Genomic DNA, 20,167 nt, shown 5'->3' on the forward strand with positions numbered 1-20,167 from the left:
TCTATCGCTGTATAAGAAGCACAAAACATTGCGAACAGCAGCATCCGGATTTCAACCCCTTACAAGCAGAAGTTTACTGAATTAAAGGCAGTGAAATTATGCTTTTACAAATTGGTTTAATTGAGATGCGAATGGTTTATTTTCCTCCATGGACTATTTCTAAGGAGTTAAATGGCCTTTCTGGTGCAGCATCAAGTTCAGTGGACATTAAAAAACTAAATGAAACACAATGTTGTCAAGGTTAAGTATATATAAAGGCAATTTTGATTTTCCTCTTTTACAGAAGTAACAGGCATTAGTAGACTACTGGTTTAAAATTTTAAAATTACAGTTGCGCAATAGGGAGAAAAGAATAAATATGCCCTTTTCAAAAGAACAAACAATACTGAAAGTTTAACGGTAGCTGAGTGTAGGGCTAAATCTTGAAAATATGCTCTCATTTTCAGAGCACAGCAGTTGCCTCACAGCAATTTTCAACCAAAGGATTCTCAAGCATCTCACTTCCTAGTCCTGTAGTTCTCTCTAATGCAAATTCATGTGTGTTTTTCTCTGAACTAAAATACAGACTCAGACTAAAGACAGCACTATGGCTGCACCATCAATTCCAAAAAGCTGCGGTAGGATAAGGGACAGGTAAAGAATTTGGACAGAGAAATTTCAGGCTCAGTTTCAGGGTTCCTCCTCCCCTTTTTAATTTCTCTGGTGCTCATAGGTATCCTGTGTGTTAAAATCATCCTTTATGAGCCGAATTACCATCCATGGAGGCGCAGCACTGCAGTGCTTGGTGTTGCGGTGACTTTGGGGAGCCTGCATATCACAGCCACACATCTCATTGTCAGTCCCAGAGCTGATGGATACTCTTCGTAAAAGCGATGAGCAGTGATTATAGTTAATTTTTCCTTAGCCAGCTTGAGCTAATAAACTCAATATTGCATACAACAAATAGCAGTGAGGAGCATTCGTTGACTGGAAACATGCCCAGTGGGTTTTTACAGGGTTCTGCACTGGGATCGGAAAGATCTAACACTTTTGTAAGTGGCCTGGAAGTCTGCATTAAGTCATCGCTGCTGATGTGTGGCTGTCACAAAGATTAAAAGGGAAAAAAAAAAAAAGTGGTAAATAGTAGCGAGGGCAATGCCATTGCTGTGTGTGAACACGATCACTTGGGAAGGCAGGAGAATTTAAAGAAAGTTAGACTGCAGCAATGCTAAGTGCCAAGGTAGGGGTCAAAGCAAAGAGTGAAGGTTACAGCAATGTAGACAATGTCCTGGAAATGTACAATTCCGAGAAGGCATTTGTGGGGTCTCATATTTCTGGTTGTTCCACATGAAACACCATGTGATGCTGTGACAAAGGAGTTTATGGAAATTGCTTTGTGGGCACAAAAGGCTAAAATGGAAGAATTTGGGAGGGTTTTACCACCCTTTACAGCACTTTGATGACAGCTCTGGAACAGGTATCAAAGTCTGTACCTGGGGTCTGTGGTTCTATGGAAAAAAATTGGAGGATGTGTAACGAGCCCAAAAGAGGTTCTATGTGAACTGCTTTATAGTGTCAAAAAGAAAACTAAGCGGTGACTTGATTACAGTATAAATGGCTTCAGGGGGAGAAAAAACTAGATGCTTATAGCGCTCTTTAGCTGTTCCTAGAAAGCCATAACCAGAACTTAGAAATTCATGCAAGAAATAGAGCACATGATTTCAAGAGTGAGCTTTGGAATTCACTCCTGAAAGATTTTCCTTTACTGTGTGTCATCACGTTAGGAGAAGTATTTTCCTGGAAAACTTGTTTGAGCCTGTTACAGGTCATGAATCAACCAAACAATAGTTTTATGGCCGAATTCAGGATCAAGTGGATTAATATTAATATCCTGTGATATGCAGATCAGGTTATACCTATGTCTGTATTAGGAGTGTACTATCAATATAAGAATATTCAAGTGCTATGCTAGCATTGTGTTCTTAATGCAGATATAACTATACTTTCCCAGCAATTAACCAAATCATACCAGAAAAAAGAATGTTTCCAGGTATAATGTATATATCCAGAAATAATTTCTATGTCCAGAAATATTACTGTGCTAAACAGCAGCTATACAGTGCCTTAAACATCTCTGTCCTATCGCATTAAACTGAGAATGTGCTTGCAAAAGAGCAGAAAGAGAATACTGAAAATATTATCCCAGTCCTAATGTAGCATTTATCTTTCTCTTTCTCAGCTTTATATATTTATACATCCATAAATCATGGTAGCTGGGGACATGACTATTAGTTAGCCGCTTGCTTAGCCATTCTATCTGATATCTCACAGTTTGTTACATGTATTTTGTTTCCAGTAGCTGACTTTAGTTACAGAGCATTCGGCGGAGTAAGCCTGCATACGGCTTTTCCAGCTGAGCCGGAGAGATGAGCCATGTTGCAAGAGTCTGTCAAAAATAATCTGCTGTCTGTACACTTTCCTTATCTGCCATCCCTCTGTGGACATGAGCACCACGGGTGTTCTGCGCAGGAAACAAAACGGGATGTTACTGCAGTCTTTGTCAGAACCGTGTTCCGGCCTTGTGCTGCATTGATGGTAACAATCCATCCCGGCAGTTAGACATATTTTAATCTTAATTGGATTTACTTCAGCCTTAGCTGTAAAAGGTTGTTTATAAATTCTGGTGTTCTACTGTGGAAGCAGTAGCAAATGCATGCACATATTAATAAAAGCAAGGACGGCAGGCGGTTTCCTCTTCCCATCTAATCTGTTGATTCCATGGCAGTACTTTCATGGGTAATTGTCGACTGTGGATTGATGGAATGATGTAGTCCCTCCTCCTTAGAGTCATGAATTTTGTCTTGAAATTGTGCTTATTAAACTGGAATGCATTATATTTTATTAGTAAGCCATCTGCACATTTTAGCTGTTAATGTATTACCTGCTTAGAATTAGATGTTTATTTAATACTTCATCATTCTCAGTACTGTCATTTAAAAATAAAAATAATTTAAATAGCGTATTGCATTATATTTTAACAATGCATTAGTGCTTTGTGTTAGAGAAGCTACTAGAATTCATAAAGCTGGAAAGATGGTAAGATCCCTACCTATATTCGTCAACATAGTGAGTTTCAGTATGTTTTTAAAAGGTCAAGTGGTTTCCTGAGAAAAAGTGGATGTGTAAATTGTGCTAGCAGAACTGTGTTCTTTCAAAAGTTGATCTTTTCTCCATTTAACATTTCATAAGTGTTTCAAAGTAGGAGTCGAGTCTACTTTCTGGATATTGCATCAGGAAACGGATTTTTGTAAAAGAAAATGAAAAATTAAACATATGGACAGTTGAGTAGCGATTACCTATTTCCTTGCAAATTCATACGCGCTTTAGTTCAATATTGATTGTTTTTTCATTCTGGTGTTTCAACTTAGATTAACTCTCAAAACCAAGCCAATAAATTTAGACTTACATAAAAGTTATCTGCCAGCTTTGCATTGTTCATCTAAAATGTGGCCTTGTTAACTTTAAAACAGAGTAGCTCCTCATATGAAAGTGTCTTCCGGGCAAGAGCTTAAAGAATTGGGATATCTTGATTTAGCTGGTGCAGGTCAGCTCCATAGGTTAGATCTGGCGTTGGAGTTGGTGACTTTCTCTTCTAGTTGCCCATGGCTACCTTGACACCAGCTATCTCCTCAAAACATCCAAGAAGAGATCTGTAGTATCAAAGGCCTTTTCAGGCCATGAGTTAGCAAGGCACTCAAGAATTGCTTCTGTGGTCGATGTTCAACGTGTCTAAGTGCTTTTGCAGAATACGATGTACTGAATGGACTTTCCATGAGAGTGGTTGGTGACAATACTGACAGCCTTTCTCACACCTCTCCCCCTTCATAGGCGCTTTATTCTGCAGTGCGTCTTTCTCCCGTTTTTACACAGAGCATACGAGAAGTCATGAAGCACAGATTTCAGGAAAGTCATAAAGGTATTATGGCAACCATCTTTTCCCTCCCTTGAGAACTTCCTAAATCATAAAAGAAGGAAACCATAGAAGTTTTGGACATAGAAATCCAGAGCATTTAAGCAATGCAGTTTTCAATTTTCTTCAAAATCAGAATCGCAAAGCAAAATAAAACGTTCCACAATAATTCTCAGTCAGACTACACAAAAAACTGAGGCGAAACATAATCACAAGTGGAAAATACTTAGCTAATTGGAAACGCTTTGCAGACTTTAAAAAAATTAGCTGTATTTCATAAAAGTTACAGTGACATGCTACATATCCCACGTTCATTTAAATGGAAAATATTAGTGAAGCTTTTTAAAAAAAAGATATAATTAGGGAATCCGAGTATTTCACCTTTTAACAGATAAAACTAAGTCACTGCTGGGAGTCTACCCACGGCCATTATGCTATTGCGTGGTGGACTGCTCATTATAGTTCTGCAGTCCTGAAGCACTCCTCTGCTTTTATCTCAGTGAGCATCTGTTTCTATTATTTACAGTTTCTGTTTCTATGCCTTGCCAAAAGCGTTAAAAACCTCCCTATGTGTACAAGTTTAAACCTTTCCATTTGAAATAGATTATTCTTTTATAGTAAAATGTCTGCCAGGCATAAATACACAAATTGAAATGCCACTTTTAGACAGAACTGAAAGTCTGGAGCTTCCTTTGGCCAAGGGCTACTTTGTTTGCCGCACTGCTGACACAGAACAGATTTTTATCTCTTAAATGCTATTTTCTATCTCTATGGGTGCATTTGGTTTCGTCTGCTGGGCAAAGGCTTGTCCAAATAATGACCTTACTTTCGTTGTTTCCATGGGCTTGTGTGCAATCTTGCATATCCCTAGGAGAAGGAGCTGACGCAGCCTCGGCAGATGTAGTGAGTGCAACAAAGCACCTGTATGGTCCAGGACACTGGGTGGCTCAATCCAGCGTTTTCATGCTTTGCGAAAGAACATGAAATCAATGTTTTTAATATTTGCAGTTGCAGTCAAGTTAGTTTGTGTGCTGTTGATGAGGGTTGATGCTGATTGCCTTGGATTTCTTAGGGTTTTTTTATGTCTCTGGTCATGTAATGAGCACGAAATTATCCTCACTTCTTCACTGCACCCTGCGTTGCCTCCAAATAGTCTGCTACAGCAGTCCAGTTTCAGTGGCTTTGGTGATCACAACTGAATGCCAAACTCTTATTTTCTCTTATAAATCACATAACCACTAGTAGAATTTAACCCCAGAAGATTATTTTTTTTAATTGTTTCAGATATCTTTTCATGTTGTGAATGGTCCACAAATAATATATGAAAAAAAAATATATATAAGATTTCCCAAAGCCTTTCACTGACTACAACAAAATGCAAGGATATGAGCAACGATCTCTTGACAGTTTGTCCTATTCCATCCTTAGAACTTACAGTGTGATTAAACTTAATTAGGAGGCTTGCACATAGTTAATAAGACCTTCCTTATTGATGGCTTCTACCTGAATACTGGATACTCATGGGGTTACAGACCAATAGAAATTTAAAATAAGAGCTGAGCACAGTGTATTCCATTTGCCATTGTTCATTTATATAATGTGAGTATTATTTCTGTCAAGAGACATTCTATATGGCAGCTCTGTGCTACCGTGAAATGAAGATCATCCAGATTGCTACCTGGGCAAATGTCAGAAAAACACATTCAGTAGTTGCTATCTCACACCTAACTAATTTCAGATACAGTAGGTTGAAATATTCTCCATTTTCCAGCTGTTGAAAACCTATTGAATAAGAAACAGCTTACAGTCAACTTCTGGTTAAATTTCTATAAGAAAAGTAACCCTAAGTGCTGTGACATTATGATTTAGAAACAGTTCAGAGTCCTTTTACCTTGGAGAACTGCAAAATGTCACTCTTGGAGTGATGTGGGGCAAGGTACTGTACTTATAACAATTCATTTTTTTATACTTTAATCTTCCTCTTTAATGATTTCTATCAATTTTCTTGCCTATTTTAGCAGCAGCTATACAATATTAGCTCCGTAAATGCTGCACAGGCAGTACAAAGGATCTTTTTAAAACTCCTGATAACAAAATATGACCTTTAATTTATCAGACAAGTCCTACGTTTTCTTATCTCCTTCTTGTTGCTTTTCATCTTCTCTTGCTTGCTTTTGATATAATACACCAGTCTCTTAAAGTAAGCAATCCAACACTGTACAGAGACAGATATTGCATTATAGTGAGGAAGGGAGAGTCAGGAAGAGCACCCTATTCATTTAATTACTAATTAATCCAGTGGAAAAATAATCAAAAACAAAACAGGGCGGAAGGTATTTGATTTGAAGTGAAGGTTCAGATCTCCCTGAGAGGTTAATGAGAGTTCTCGGTTTTATCCTGTAGAAAGTTGTTAAAAATATGATTAAGTTTGTTTAATATGCAAGCATGAAACAAGGAGCTTACAGGTGAACACAAGATGTTTTGGTACAATCTGTAGTATCAGTGGAATGGGAAGCAACTGACACGTACATCTTCCAATAAATCTGATAATTGGATTCTTCTTTAAAGCAACCTAAGTTTTGCTTTGTGTTTTGCAGTGTTATAAGCCACTGATGAGATATTTCACTTGCTACGAATACTGCTGTCAGTCATTCTGTGAGCAGAATATCCTCTTGGGATACCTCATATTCATTGTAAGGAATTTGGGAGTCCCTGTAGGGTGGAAAGGGCCATATGATGGTATGGTCATTTAGTACGAACTTGCCAGGTTTGACACTTTAACGTTTGGAGGAGTCGTACCTCATGGTGGTTTCTTTTTTTATAGGTTAGCTCTTCTGGAATAAGGTAAGGGGTTGTAGAGTTGCACTCATTATGTATTTGCTGCAGGTTCTGTCTCTAATTTTACAGTTTCTTTGCACTTTTATCTTCTCACCAAGCTGACAGTAAGATTTGCTCGAGATGTCCAACGGGAAGAAATACACATCCTAGATCAGTCTGTCTGCCTTCCCTTTGGATTCTGGAGGAGGCCCAAATCAGCCTTCTGGATATGTTACTCCTTGTACAATGGTCTTCAAGGCAGACCACTGTATCTTCCTCCGTCTCTCGCAACTCTTCATCCTACACATCCGCACAGGTAGAGCTGGCATATTTTAGCAACCGAAAAAGACACACAGCTTTGTCTGATCCATTCAGAAGTTTCTCATTCCTGCACCAAATACCGGACAGCCAAGTCTGTAAGCACTCAGCAAAAATCTGGGTCAGCGCAGTGTCAGAGTCCCCCACAAACACAGTGATTTCCTGGGGTGGAGCTGGACTTGTCCCCTGCCCCCATCCAACCCAGTCTCATTCTTGTATATCCTGGACCCAGGGGGTTGTGATGGAAGAGGTGATCTTGTGTTTGCAGGCATAAAGACAAGCTTACTGATGGCTGCTGAAGACAAGATGCTTGCGAGTAATAGTACAGCTATTTGTGAAGGCAACAGGCAGGATCAGACGATGGGATGTGCTGCAGACTATTTAGGGGTTAAGTTTGTTAGCAGTGAGACTCGATAGAGGTCTACAGGGGCAGGTCAAGTAAGGCTGGGCCCTAGCGCACACCCTAGGTGTCGTGCATGGAAAGTTTGGGGACGTACTCTGTGTCTGCAGCATACACGTGGGTTGGGAGCCCTGGCCTGAGTGACCTTTCTACAGGGTCTTTGGTCAAACAGAGCAATGTAGACACAGCCACCGAATTCCTTAGATGACAGTTAAAAACTATTTAAATTTGAATCTTATTATAGCTTTTGAGTATGTCTGTATATTGGCTATTCGAAATGCACTGAGGTCTGAATCTATTGTGTTGTTTACATCAATTTATATTGCAACTATGATGATACTGAAAGCATCGACGTATGGCCAAGACATGGAACCAACACGAGCATGACAAAATTAAATGCAAGTCATGTCAAAGTTTGTGCTTGCAATTGATAGCACTTAAAATTTCACTCCCTCTTTTGCTGGGAAGAGGCAAGCTGCACGTGCAAAATCATCTGTGTTGTACAAATTTTAGACCACAGTCTTTGCATCTCCAACCTATTCCAACATTAATATATATTTGTATACACAAGTGTGCGTGCACAGTAATAGATGATTTGAATGAACTTTAGTATGGGCCATTACCGAGATTGTGCTTTCATTTCCTCACCTGGCCATGTGAGACACTATGCGGACTGTTTGCCCCTGTACCACAGCGGTGCTGTGGCTTCCCCCCATGCCGTGCAGCTGACACTTCAGTCAAGCTTCGTCCCTAACTGCATCTGGAGGAATGATACGGGTCTCTGTCTCTTCCTCTTGCGGATGTCAGGGGAGTCATGATTCAGAAATAGCAGTGTCAAGATCATGATGAGCAAAACTAGGGAGAGGGTTTTTTTTAAATGGATATAGACCTTGGTTTCATCACTTTGTTATTTATTTCCCTAGCAGATCACTGAGACTAACAAGGTGAATTTGTATTCTGTTAAAGCGTTTCTTTCAAAGAAGACATTCTCTAGTCTAGGTTGTTCTTCACAGACTCTCGATTTTCAACCTTCTTACTTATTCTCTTTCAAGGATGCTGCTATTTCACATCAATAACTGACACCTTTATTTCAGAGAACAAAATAGAATTACACTCCAGCACTGACAATATAATAAATCAGGAGGGATAAAATACATATTAGTGAAGTTCACGTAGTTGGTTTGTCCCAGCTGACCTATAGATATAAAGATATGATTAAAGTTTTTTTGGACTGCTTCTTCTCAATCTTGCCACAAGATTTAGCTGCGACTCAAAAATTTGACCTTTGCTGCTCCTCTCCGCTTACCTTGAGTCTATGGAATTATTGTTATTCCCTTGAAGCCTTTCTGCCCGCACAGAATTAACACTGTGTTGTGACAAAATATTATCTATTTGGCAGAAGAATGAAGCCGTCTAGAATTCAATCAGGTTAGACAATGTCACGGTGCACGTCCTGAATGAATCATTTCTACCTAGCTTTTTTAATCAAAGAAATCTCGGCTATACAACCAGGAATTGTCATGCTGGGATAGTCACATAGCTGTCTACAATTAAAGTTTAGGCATATCAGTTGCTTTTTATGAATTACAGTGGAAAGGCATTCCTGCCAGAGCACTTAATCTTTCAGACAGGTAACAGAAATAAAATCTCAAAGCCACAGGTCTATTTAGAGTATGAAAATATTTATTAACCTTCTTGGAAGTGTTTTTACTGAAGATGTTCCTTGTGGTTCACCATATTGGTAAAGCCAAGCATAAATAAAGGAAGCATGAAAAATGTGCACCGAATACTCCTGCGAAAAACAATACGTGGTATTTATGTTTTCCCTATTGGGAATAAGATTACCAGATGAAGTAAATGCGTATAGTTGTACTTAATTCAGTGGGTCTACTAGTTTCATCATTTCATTACTAAAGCTACGTGTTTTCCTTGAAACTAAGTCTGGATAAGTTCCACACCATCTCCCCCTGGCCTTTCCATTTATATTATATACTAGAAGAATTTAAGCTAATGCAGTAGTGTCAAATTGAGATGCATTTGACAATGCACTTTTCCTCTGATGAGGGATGGGCTAATGTAATCAGCAGTTATTTTTTTGGGTGTGACCTTTACCAATCAAATGGTTATTTCCTTGCTTTTCATTTGTATTTCGCTCCCAGTGGTGCAAGACTGCTGCAGCTAGCATAAAACATAATTTATAGTAGAATCATATTATAATAGGGTGCAATATTCTCAAGAAACGTACATTCTGCGTGGACCTTTGAATGAAATAATTCAAAGAAATGTATAAGCTGGCCAAGGCTAAGTTTATGCCGCTAATTCACAGAGAAATTTCCACAATCACCATAGAGATGTCCTGGAGCAGCTGCCAAATAGTGAAAGTGGAGGCAACGATAAACCTTGTCTAGGATAAATCCTGTGTTAGTAATGGAATTACAGCGGAGAGATGCCAGATTGTTAGGGATCCGAACGGGTGACGGCAGAGGGTCCTTCTACCAAATGCACCTAATTTACACCCACTGGTTGAATAAACAGCAGAGTTTAACATCTTCCCAACACATGCAGTTGTGATCAGTATGCAAAGACATTATGTGCGTTTGAGCTAGTAAGACTGACTTTTGATTCGGACCCGAATTAGGAATGCCTGCGTTTTACTCATCTGACTCTTCTTATCTCCCAGGTTCTTTGCTAATATTAACCAATACAATGGGAAGAAAAAGGTATTGTTGGTCTTCTACTGCCAACAAAGAAGTCTTCTACTGCCATACTACTGCCACCAAAAACCTGTACATTGAAGGAAATATTTAGGTTTACCATTCTCCTAAGAAAAGTTTTAAGTAGAATACGTGGTTTTCTGAGGCATCACACCTTTATCATTTAAACTCAAAAAGCTATAAATAGAAATAAATATTTAAAGTGATTTGCTAATTATTCCTTATTGTCTGATATTCGTCTGACTGTACCAGCCTTATTTTATCTCATTGTTTTATTTGAAGAAGTCAAAGATCTCTGCACAAACTGAGAATAAACATAGTTTGCAAATACGACAAGTTTGTGTTTTGCATTGCCAAGTTCTGGTTAGTTCTTAATTCGTGAAACCCCACTGCAGATGGCCTCTTGCTAAATTTTAAAGCGCTTCCACATTTCAGAACCAGGCTACCTTTCAGCAAGTCACTTTTGTCAAAGCCTTGGTATTGCTTCAAGACATTGTCAACGTGTCCTATGAGAATGTACAAATGGTGAATACCCTGGTCTGTTCTGTACCATATATTTGAATCTCTGGAATTTATTTAAATGAATAAGAATGTATTTTTTCTGACTAGGAAATAAGTTACAGCAGGTCTATTTCTAGACAGCAGAAGTAAGTGTGCCTTAGATGGTGATTAAGAGTTGTCGTCTTCTTCTTCTTCTTCTTCTTCTTCTTTAAATGACTAACCTGGAGTGAGAGGTTGGATGTCTTTTGAAAACTTAAACCTGTTTCACCTGAACATGTTTAACTAGTTAATAAGAAACATCAAAAAAGACAAAACCCTGAGGTCAACGATCATTTTTTGTAAAGCCATACGATGATGTTTAAATTTGTTTTTTGGGTCTGTCTATAACTTAAGTTTAATAACCTAGCTCAAATGCAGATTTCTAATTTTCAATTAACATAGGAATAATTTTGTTTGCTAAAATAAAATAAATGAATGAATGAAAAGTCTGAACCATGAAATGTTCTAGGTAGCACTTTTTAAAATTCCAAATTTCAAAAAATCATGTGGCAACTGTATAGCTCAAGCTTTAAGTATTAACTTTTAACCTTTGACCTTACAGATTTTAACCAATGAAATGTCTCTTTAAACTTTAAAGGAAACAATGATAACGAGCGCCTGGCGATTGCTAGACAGCGAATTCCATATCGACTTGGTCGAGTAGTTGATGAATGGCTACTCGACAAAGGTAAAAAACATTGATTAAAACTTCAAATAAAAAAATAATTTGAACATAACCAAGTAGTACTTCATTGTAACACTAATAAACATAAAAAATAAATTTCAGTAAAACTAAATTAAAAACAAATTTAAAAAAGTAAAATATAGAGTAATATTTGCGTACCTTGTATAATAATTTCTATACATTTCTAGAAGTACCAGCTGTTTAATAATCTTACCCTGTTAACTTAAGGTTAAAGGGACTGTTAAATATAATCCACTAACTCAATCTATGAAGGTACTCATAGCAAACATTAACCAAAAATTATAAATCATTCATAGATTATATTACATGTTCCAGCATCTAAATTATTAACTAAAAATATATGTAGTTATGATATCTTCATCATGGTCCTGAAAAAAATTTTGTTTAAACTGTAGGTATCTTAAATAGTGGGCAAGATGAATTGCCAATCAAAATGAAGTCCCTTTAACGTTTGCAACATTCTAAGGGGATTTTGGAACAAACACTAATTAAAACAGAACTTAAAGTTGTGTGCATGCTTTTTGTGAGCAGAAACCAATCTGCTAAAGTGACTATTCTATTTACTAAGAGTGGTACTGTTGCTGAGGATTTCTCTGTTTAATGGAAATGTGCCATGATTTCTCCATCGGTATGTGTATCATTTCTGAAGCCGCTTTTACATCTAAAATCTTATTTTAATTGATCGCCTTGCTGAAAGCCAATCAGACATCTATTTTTGAATCTGCCTCTGAGATACACAGTGTGAACCATGTGTTTCTTTTCAGTGTGGATGTTGAAGGAAAATAAACATTTAAATACAAAAAGGAAACATTTAATTTAAAAATGTAAATATTTTATTCGCTTCTATAGAAATACGACAGATTACTGCATAACTTATTCTTTAAAATTCACTGGACCTAGTGACTTGTTGGCATATATCTAAACTCTGTGTGTATATACATATTTGTATATGTCTATACATACATAATCTCACACGTACATACTTTAAGCTATAGGCCCTATGCTGTATTGCGTGGTAAAAACTTTGGAATGTTGGCAGACTTGAAGAAAAAAATAATCTTAAGGAATTAGAAACCTGGCATTCTTGACATACACCAAAAAGCTTAACACTGCTTTCAGGTAAAAGGGAAAGGGGTATAATTTGTAGCACTAAACACATTTGCAAACATATTTGATTGGCCTTTTAGCAAAAAAAAAAAAAATCCCAAAATGTCATAAATTAAGGAAAATGCAAATGCTCTCAAAATATATGCATTTCATGGACACCTCATTAAAAAAGCAATGAATTATGAGTCAAATCCTTTTCTTATAGTTTATTGCTCTCATTATTCACCCCATGAAAATCTGTTATCACTCGTGTAGAGTATAGTGTTCGCAGTCAACATTTTTGCATGTATATAATATTATCTTTACAGGGCGTCAGCTCACAATCTTCAATAGCCAAGCAACCATAAAAATTGGAGGCAAGGAACGTGGCCATCCTTTCCAAGGCCAGCTCTCTGGTCTTTACTACAATGGCTTGAAAGTTCTGAATATGGCAGCAGAAAATGATGCCAACATCGTGATAGAAGGAAATGTGAGACTTGTTGGTGAAGTGCCTTCCTCTATGACAACCGAGTCCACAGCCACAGCGATGCAGTCTGAGATGTCCACGTCAGTCATGGAAACAACCACCACTTTGGCCACGAGCACCGCTAGAAGAGGAAAGACCCCGACAAAAGAACCTATTGGCCAGGTTAGTCGGCTTCCTCACCTTTTGCAAATATTTTCCCGTGTTTGAGTGTGGCTTCCTGTATCGCGTTCATTCTGCAGATTAAATTGTTCCTGTTGAAGAAATGCATGAATCACAGATAAGTTCTGTACCGTACATGGCTTATGGAAGCAATGTTGATCAGCATGCAGAGGGAAAGTTACGACTTTGCTGTTCTTCTAAATTAGGCAAACTTATCAGATCAGGTTTTTCTTGTGCTGAATTTTATTGCCCTGTCATCCAGCTTCACAGTGGTGCATATTTTTAAATACTCTTTCTTCCTTTGGTGGCTTATGTTGATTATTTTCAGTGTAGGAATGCAGGATGTCTTGAAATCACAGATAATGAAATGAAGTGGTGACCTTATCCATGAGATAGAGAAAAGAGACCCGGTTTGAAGAGGGAACAGCAAGGAGGTGTGAAGACAGAAAGTTGGAAGAGGCTGGAAAAGAGGGAATTAGCACTTTCTCTAGTCCCACAATTGATCATCTTCTTGGGCAGAATTCCTCACAGGAGGCAGTGGCAGCAGAGGGAATTAAGAGCACTCTGCACCCTGGGAGACTCAGGCTCCAAGTCAGAGGCGGTTGTTTACTGTTTGTTGAGGTTATTTGCATCTCATGAATTTAGTAATATATTTAGTAGCTTCCAGGTTTTGTCGGGATCTCTCTATATAATATGGGGGGGAATTTAATTATCGGAAAAAGGAGGGGGAAAAACAGGTGAGTGAATTAAGTACCTTCATCTTGTGGATAACCAGAGTAACCGCGTTCAGACTTTGTGCTTTAAAACCCTAAAACTTACCAGGGCATTTCTGTGGCAAGAAAAGATTCTTTTATATTTATTCTGTCTAAAAATACAACAAAACCCAAAAAACCCCAAACCGAAGGTACACTGCTAAAACCTTTTCCTATGTTCACTTGGTTCGCATGCTTGTTTGTGCCACCACTGTGCCATCAAGCCGTGACAGCTGCGCCCTGAGATCCAGAAGTAGGACAAGGAGCAAAGAAAGCGTCATGAGCCGTAGGGAGGAACAGGAGCACGACGTGATGAATGAGGTTAATTTTCTCAAGAATGGAGAAGAACATGCTGATTAGACTGGGAGGATGAGGTCAAGACTCCTGTTTTGTGTGTAAAACCTCAACTCACAGTTTGAATTTGGTCCGGGGCATCAAACTCAACACTTCAGCTTTTCTGTCTATGCTGTGGACAGAAACCTACAGTGCTGTAAAAGTAAAAATTACTATTTCATAAACTGAAGCACAATGTTTAAGTTAAAAGCGAGCTTTTACATAACCATTTTGACTTGTGTTTTCAAACAAACACAGGTTTTATGCATTTTCCTTGTTTATTGAAAGTGCATGAGAATCCAAAGCTGGGCGGGAGGGAAGGGGGCAACTAAAACCCAACTAGAGATACATGGAACCAACTGCCTCTAAAAATGACATAATTGTAGATCAGAGGTTGCAGTTCTTTCACTGATTATTGTAGTAAGCTACAGTGTTTTTATTAAATAGGCAATAAATTTTCTTTGTCATTAATCCTGTTTTAAATAGCATCTCCCACTTTATTATCCAACTAGTCTAATCTCAGTGTTTTGCAGCGATGAAATGTATGACTTCCTCAAATCTACACAGAGGAAGATGCATGTAAAAAATGCAGGACATCCTCACAGTATGGAAGGATTAGGCTAAATTAATGCGACTAAATTAAAATTTTAAACTAAGTTAAAGTGTTCTAACAGTTCTGAGAATGCTTTTGGCCTCTGCCACTTTCTCAGGTAACTCCCAGGGACAATTTGGGAGGAAGAACATCACAGGGACCATTCCGAGTTGGTACCTTGCATGATCTGTGGATGATGGGAATTTACTGGCATAGTTGCTTTGCCAGCTGCCCTCAGTTTCCAGGAATATTCCCCAGTATGATTTATTCACTTGTTTGGATGTCTAGCCACTGAGATTTTTCTTTTTTGAGGTGTTCCGGTGGCATATTTGGGGAAGAAGACAGTTTCTTAAGCTAATAACTACGGTGAGGTATAATTTTTTCTGAAGAGGGGAAACAGGTGATGAGGCAAAAAGATCTTCCGAAGATCTTCCATTTCTAGACTGGTGCCTGAAATAAGATGTGGCCCTTACCAACTTTATCAGAGCATCTACACAATTTTTTTTAGAGCACCTCGCTGCCACTGGAGCAGAGCGACCTCAAGGCAACTGTGCCATTCCCTCATCCCCTCCTGGCTAAGCTGGCTACACCACAATGTCACGAGCACCTGCTCTTTGATGTCCCACCATCACGAGCCTCAGGCAGGCTCCAGGAGCATCCAGAAGTGCACAGCATCTCACCTCATGTTCTGAGGGTGAAGGTTTAGATCAGCCTCTCTCACCTAGTAGCCAAGCGAGTACTTGATGCAGCACATTTGAAAGAACCTGGTAGGAATATTTCTGTATCGAAGAGCCTGAAATCAACCTTTCTGAAGAAAGCGTTCGGTGTTAACGCCATTACAGCACGTGGCATCCTGAGTCTATAACTGAGCCCTTCTTGCCATTAATAATACACAGTGGTTTACTTCAACTATGTCTAAACATCCTGCCTGGTAGGATCTGTGTTGTCATTACGACTATACACCTAATTAGTCAGGGACTGCACTGGAACGCAGTTTGCAATCAGGCCTGTGATTTGATTTAAGGAGATTGATAACATCCCAAATTCAAAGCTGAAATTTTTCTGCAGGATGCTATATTATTCATGCAAAAACCTCAGAACTAGGAAGCTACCAAATCAAATTAAGGACGTAATTTCTTCTCTTCATTAGTACCTGTTTTCTTATTCTCCCTGCATGCAATAATTTCTGTGCTAGTGGCCCATAGGACTCCCACGAGTCTGTCCTGCAGGGTGCTGAGTAATCGCTTTCCATCTTGATGTCACTGGGAGATTAAGGCACTTGTGATCCTCACGGAAAAATCTACTTTGAATTTCTGCAATCCCTTTCATTTTTGTCCTTTATTTTTTTTCTTATTATTTTTATTCACATATAACCTCTGCAAGGGCGTCAACTACATTGACATACTGTAACGCACAAGAAGCAAAGTTACCTTTCTAGCATTAAATAGATTACTGAAGAAAATATGCAGCTCAACAGCAGTTGCTGATGAAAAAACCCTTACGTTACTGCAAACCAGTGCATGTCTGAAATAGAATAGAAGCAAATGATCTAATCAGTCAGAGATTGTTTGCTCCATTTGCAGAGGTATTGAATTCAATTAAAGATTACAATACTTAAAGAAGATCATTTAAATCTCTATTTATAGGAAATCTTCTTTTAAAAAACCTACAATGTTAGTGCTTAAATTGATGGAGTGTGTGTTTCTCAGCAGATATCTAACTAATGCAATACACGATACAAGATAGACATGATACTTCCAGAAAGTACGTTGAATACTGTTATGTGTGATCTTAGACAAATGAGGTCTTAGCGCTTCTGAAACACAAAATGCTTTTTTGTTAGTGACTCTGCTCTAAATGAAAGTTTTCTCTACTTGGAGCCTGCATCATGTTTTAACAATAGATGTTTTGGTGATGACAGACATCTTAATTATTATACTTGTAAATGCAGATTGTTTTTCAAAGGGGAGAAAGGTACTCAAAGCCTATTGAACGTCAGTGGTAGGTGAATGCCTCATTTTCCCTAGTGCCTTAAGAATCCCCCCACCCGCTTGGATTATAATGGCACCTAGAGCTGTCAGCCTTCATGCAAGGCACTGCATAAACACATAGGAAGTGACAGCCCCTGCCTCAAAAAGCTTAGAGAATTAACAAAAGGTATCAGGTAAGGAGGAAAAAAAAAAAAAAGGGAGATTAGGAGGTGTGAGGAAGGGGGGAAATAAAGCAAGCATTGTGCTGTTTGAGTGTTAACAAGCTACGTGCAGATATGTAGCCATGGTGGGAGGGATAGTTTGCTGCCTGGTTTTTGATCCAGGCTCTTCAGAGAGCAGCTCCTGAGCTATAGCTGTCCTGTAGGCTCACCACGGAGCTTACGGTAGACCCTGGATGAGGCAATTTAAAGATTGAACCGCCCAGTTGGGCGGTTGGTGCACAGTCAGCTCCAGCTGGGTGGTCGACGAGAGGTTTTTTCCTACTTTACTCCTCACTTTGCCGTTGATACTTGGCCGCCAGGGTGGGAGCTGAGGATTGCAGGAGAGGTCCTTCGCTCCCACCACACTGGACGGGAAAAGGCTCAAAATTTTGCATACTTTTATGAGCATGAAAAGAAATCCCCAACCTTAACTGTTACAAGAGCAGGACTTCTGTTAAGTGAAAACATACAGCTATGTGTTGCTAGATTTTGGTGAGTCGTAAGCATGCACTAGGGTGCAGAAATCATGATTTTGGTCTAAGAATATCATTCTCTTTACAAAGTTATTCAGCAAAATAATACAGTTAAGTTCTTTCTTCTTTTTCACTTTTTATTTTTGACACTTTTTAAAAGGCTCGTTGGCGAGATATTCTGTTCCATCATGAAGGCGATAAACTTCTTTTAAAATTGAAAATAACGGAGATTCATATGTTGTATAACTCCAAGAGCCAGAATTTTAAGCAAAGCATCAAGTACTGCAAGGCTTGCAATAAAAATTGCAAGAGTTGGCAGAAGCAGAAAGGCTTCAAAAGGACTTTGAGTATGGGTTTTTCCTGAATTAGGATAGCACAATCAGGCCTTTAGTATCTCTTTGGCATGGCTTTGTGGATCTCTATTAACTGGAAATCATAAATGAAGTGATAGTAAATCAAGAATAATACGCTCATTTCTGATGTGTTTCTAAGGATTTGATTATGACAGCCCATTCACAGAGCAGCCTCTGCTCTCGTGCATTGGATGCCATTTCTGAAAGTTGTATGCAAAATTGCTTTTTTTATTTTTCATAAGGGATTCTGGCAGTCCTCTTTGTTCTCATCAGAGTGGACTCTTATCAATAACACTAAGCCACTTAAACAGCAATTGCAATATACTGTGAGATGATTGCATGTTTTGGAACAATAGGCACTGATTTTTGGTCAAGGAGAATTAAATTGACTTCATATTAAATTGATGAGCTGAAATTTGGTCAGTTGCCTTGGAGGGCATACATCAGGTGAAGGGTATGTTTCTTTACATGTATTGAAGCAGTGGATTTAAATGGTATTCATTGGAGCAGGGACAATGACAGGCTTGGCTCAGCATCTTAACCTACCAAATGAAAACAAGCATTTGAAAAAGACAGAGGTGTCTTCCATTGAAAGAGTTCAATTTTAAAAATGGGAGTCGAGTACATGACCTTTACAGAGGATCATAAAGGTGAATATATTTTATGGAGATGCACTAATGATGAAATCAATGTAGTTAATACAAGGAAGAGTATTCTCCACCCATCCCGGTTTAAAATTATCCGCGGTATGGTTTGCAATGCCTGTTCTTATACACAGGGGTTAGGTTCTTTCTGTGCCTCTGCACTGTTGCTTGCTTCCTCCTCTGGATTTTCACACCCACCAGTCCACAGTTCATCAGCCCTTGTAGGCAAAGCTCTTCCCCAGGGTTCTGGTAAATCACAAGGATTTGACTCAACAGATGCTCACTAGTGTAAAGTGAATCCCATAGCTTCCAGCATCACAGTGCTCAGCACCCATCCATGCTCGCTAGATGACAGAACCTGGGGAATTCAAGTGTTAGGGACAAGTCTCATTTGCAGTAGGATCTCTGGGCAAATACGGTAGTTGTGGAAGCGCTTACATTTTAATTGCAGATAGACGGAAAAATAGCTAGGTGCATGAAACCCATGTCCTTTTTTTTGCCTTTTTTTTTCCTTTAAAATATTGTAGTATGCATTTTTAGCTTCTCCTAGTGATTTCTGATAATTTGATAAACTATTTTTAAACAGTTGTTTTTTAATACTGATGCCCAAGTAAGATCTCTAAAAAGTTGAAATAGGATGTAGTGAACACCATAATTCTCTGCTCATGTTTTGATATTTGCTACCTGATCACATCTGACTTTCCCATTCTCCTGCAAAGGATTTGCATATTGAATATTGGCTCTTCAGTTGGAGTACTGAAGTATATAGGGTGGCTTTAGAAAAGCAGCATTCAGCCCACTTGCGTGTTGGGTTGGCTTATTGGTTTGTTGTTTCCAAGTATGACAGCATGGTTGTCTGTCTATTCCTTTTAATAAATATTGAATCCCTTAACCAATTCAGTCAACTCTGTCTTTGGTGTATACATTTCAAGGACATTAAAATCCCAGAGCAGCCAAACTGCGTGAGTTCTAGTGCTTGTCTCGGTCTTCTGGTGCATATTGCAGAGCCGTGTTATCCCCTGGTTTGCGTTTAAAAACCAAAGATTAAAAATAAAACCAAAGTGAATGTGTGCTTAGGATGAGGTTTTCAATTGTTCCCTCAAACTCATTAATGTTTCTATATTACTTCAGTGTTTCTGAAAATCTTATCCAAGACATTTCTATATGTAGATACAATATCAGAGTATCCTTAATGTGTAAGTTAAGAAATACGCGGTTTTGTGCATGCTGCCTTGCCACTGAACTCCTAAATAATAGCGATTGTCGTTAGCTTTATAGTCTACAGAGAATTTTGCCTCTGGAACCTGAGCTTTGCATCAAGCTCAGAGGATAAGCCTCGCTGTTAGGTGTTGTTAGCGTTTGTTAGAGAGGAAGGGCTCATACGGGCAATTTGTAGCACACTGGGCCAACCAAAGCCAAATCTTGACCAGTTGCTTGAGGAACTACAGGCGTAAAGATGCCTGGACCTGATCAGCAATGACACTTCACGTCTGCTGCAGGAAGACAGTCCAGAGAAGACCGACTTCTGTGTGGGCTGGTTTGTCTTTAGCTCTGCTGTGGATTAGGTTACCATCCAGCCTGGTATGATGCATTTTGGTCATGAGACATGCTGCAAAGCCAAGCCTTTCGGAGAAGGAGCATGGAGTGGACCTT

General features: G+C 38.8%; 1 protein-coding gene across 37 annotated transcripts in view; it reads left to right on the top strand.

Moving 5' to 3' along the window:
* NRXN1 (neurexin 1) overlaps positions 1–20,167 on the top strand; it is a 717,017-nt gene that overhangs the window by 604,264 nt on the left and 92,586 nt on the right. For 23 of the 37 annotated variants that reach the window (XM_074578846.1, XM_074578845.1, XM_074578848.1 and 20 more), the window contains 2 exons: positions 11,337–11,426; positions 12,860–13,179. In XM_074578846.1, coding sequence (XP_074434947.1) covers positions 11,337–11,426; positions 12,860–13,179 — 410 coding nt within the window. The remainder of the gene's footprint in view (positions 1–11,336; positions 11,427–12,859; positions 13,180–20,167) is intronic. The other 14 variants (XM_074578866.1, XM_074578867.1, XM_074578868.1 and 11 more) reach the window with 1 other exon arrangement.

This window comes from Larus michahellis, chromosome 3 (assembly GCF_964199755.1).
Source record: "Larus michahellis chromosome 3, bLarMic1.1, whole genome shotgun sequence".
Lineage (NCBI taxonomy): Eukaryota > Metazoa > Chordata > Aves > Charadriiformes > Laridae > Larus > Larus michahellis.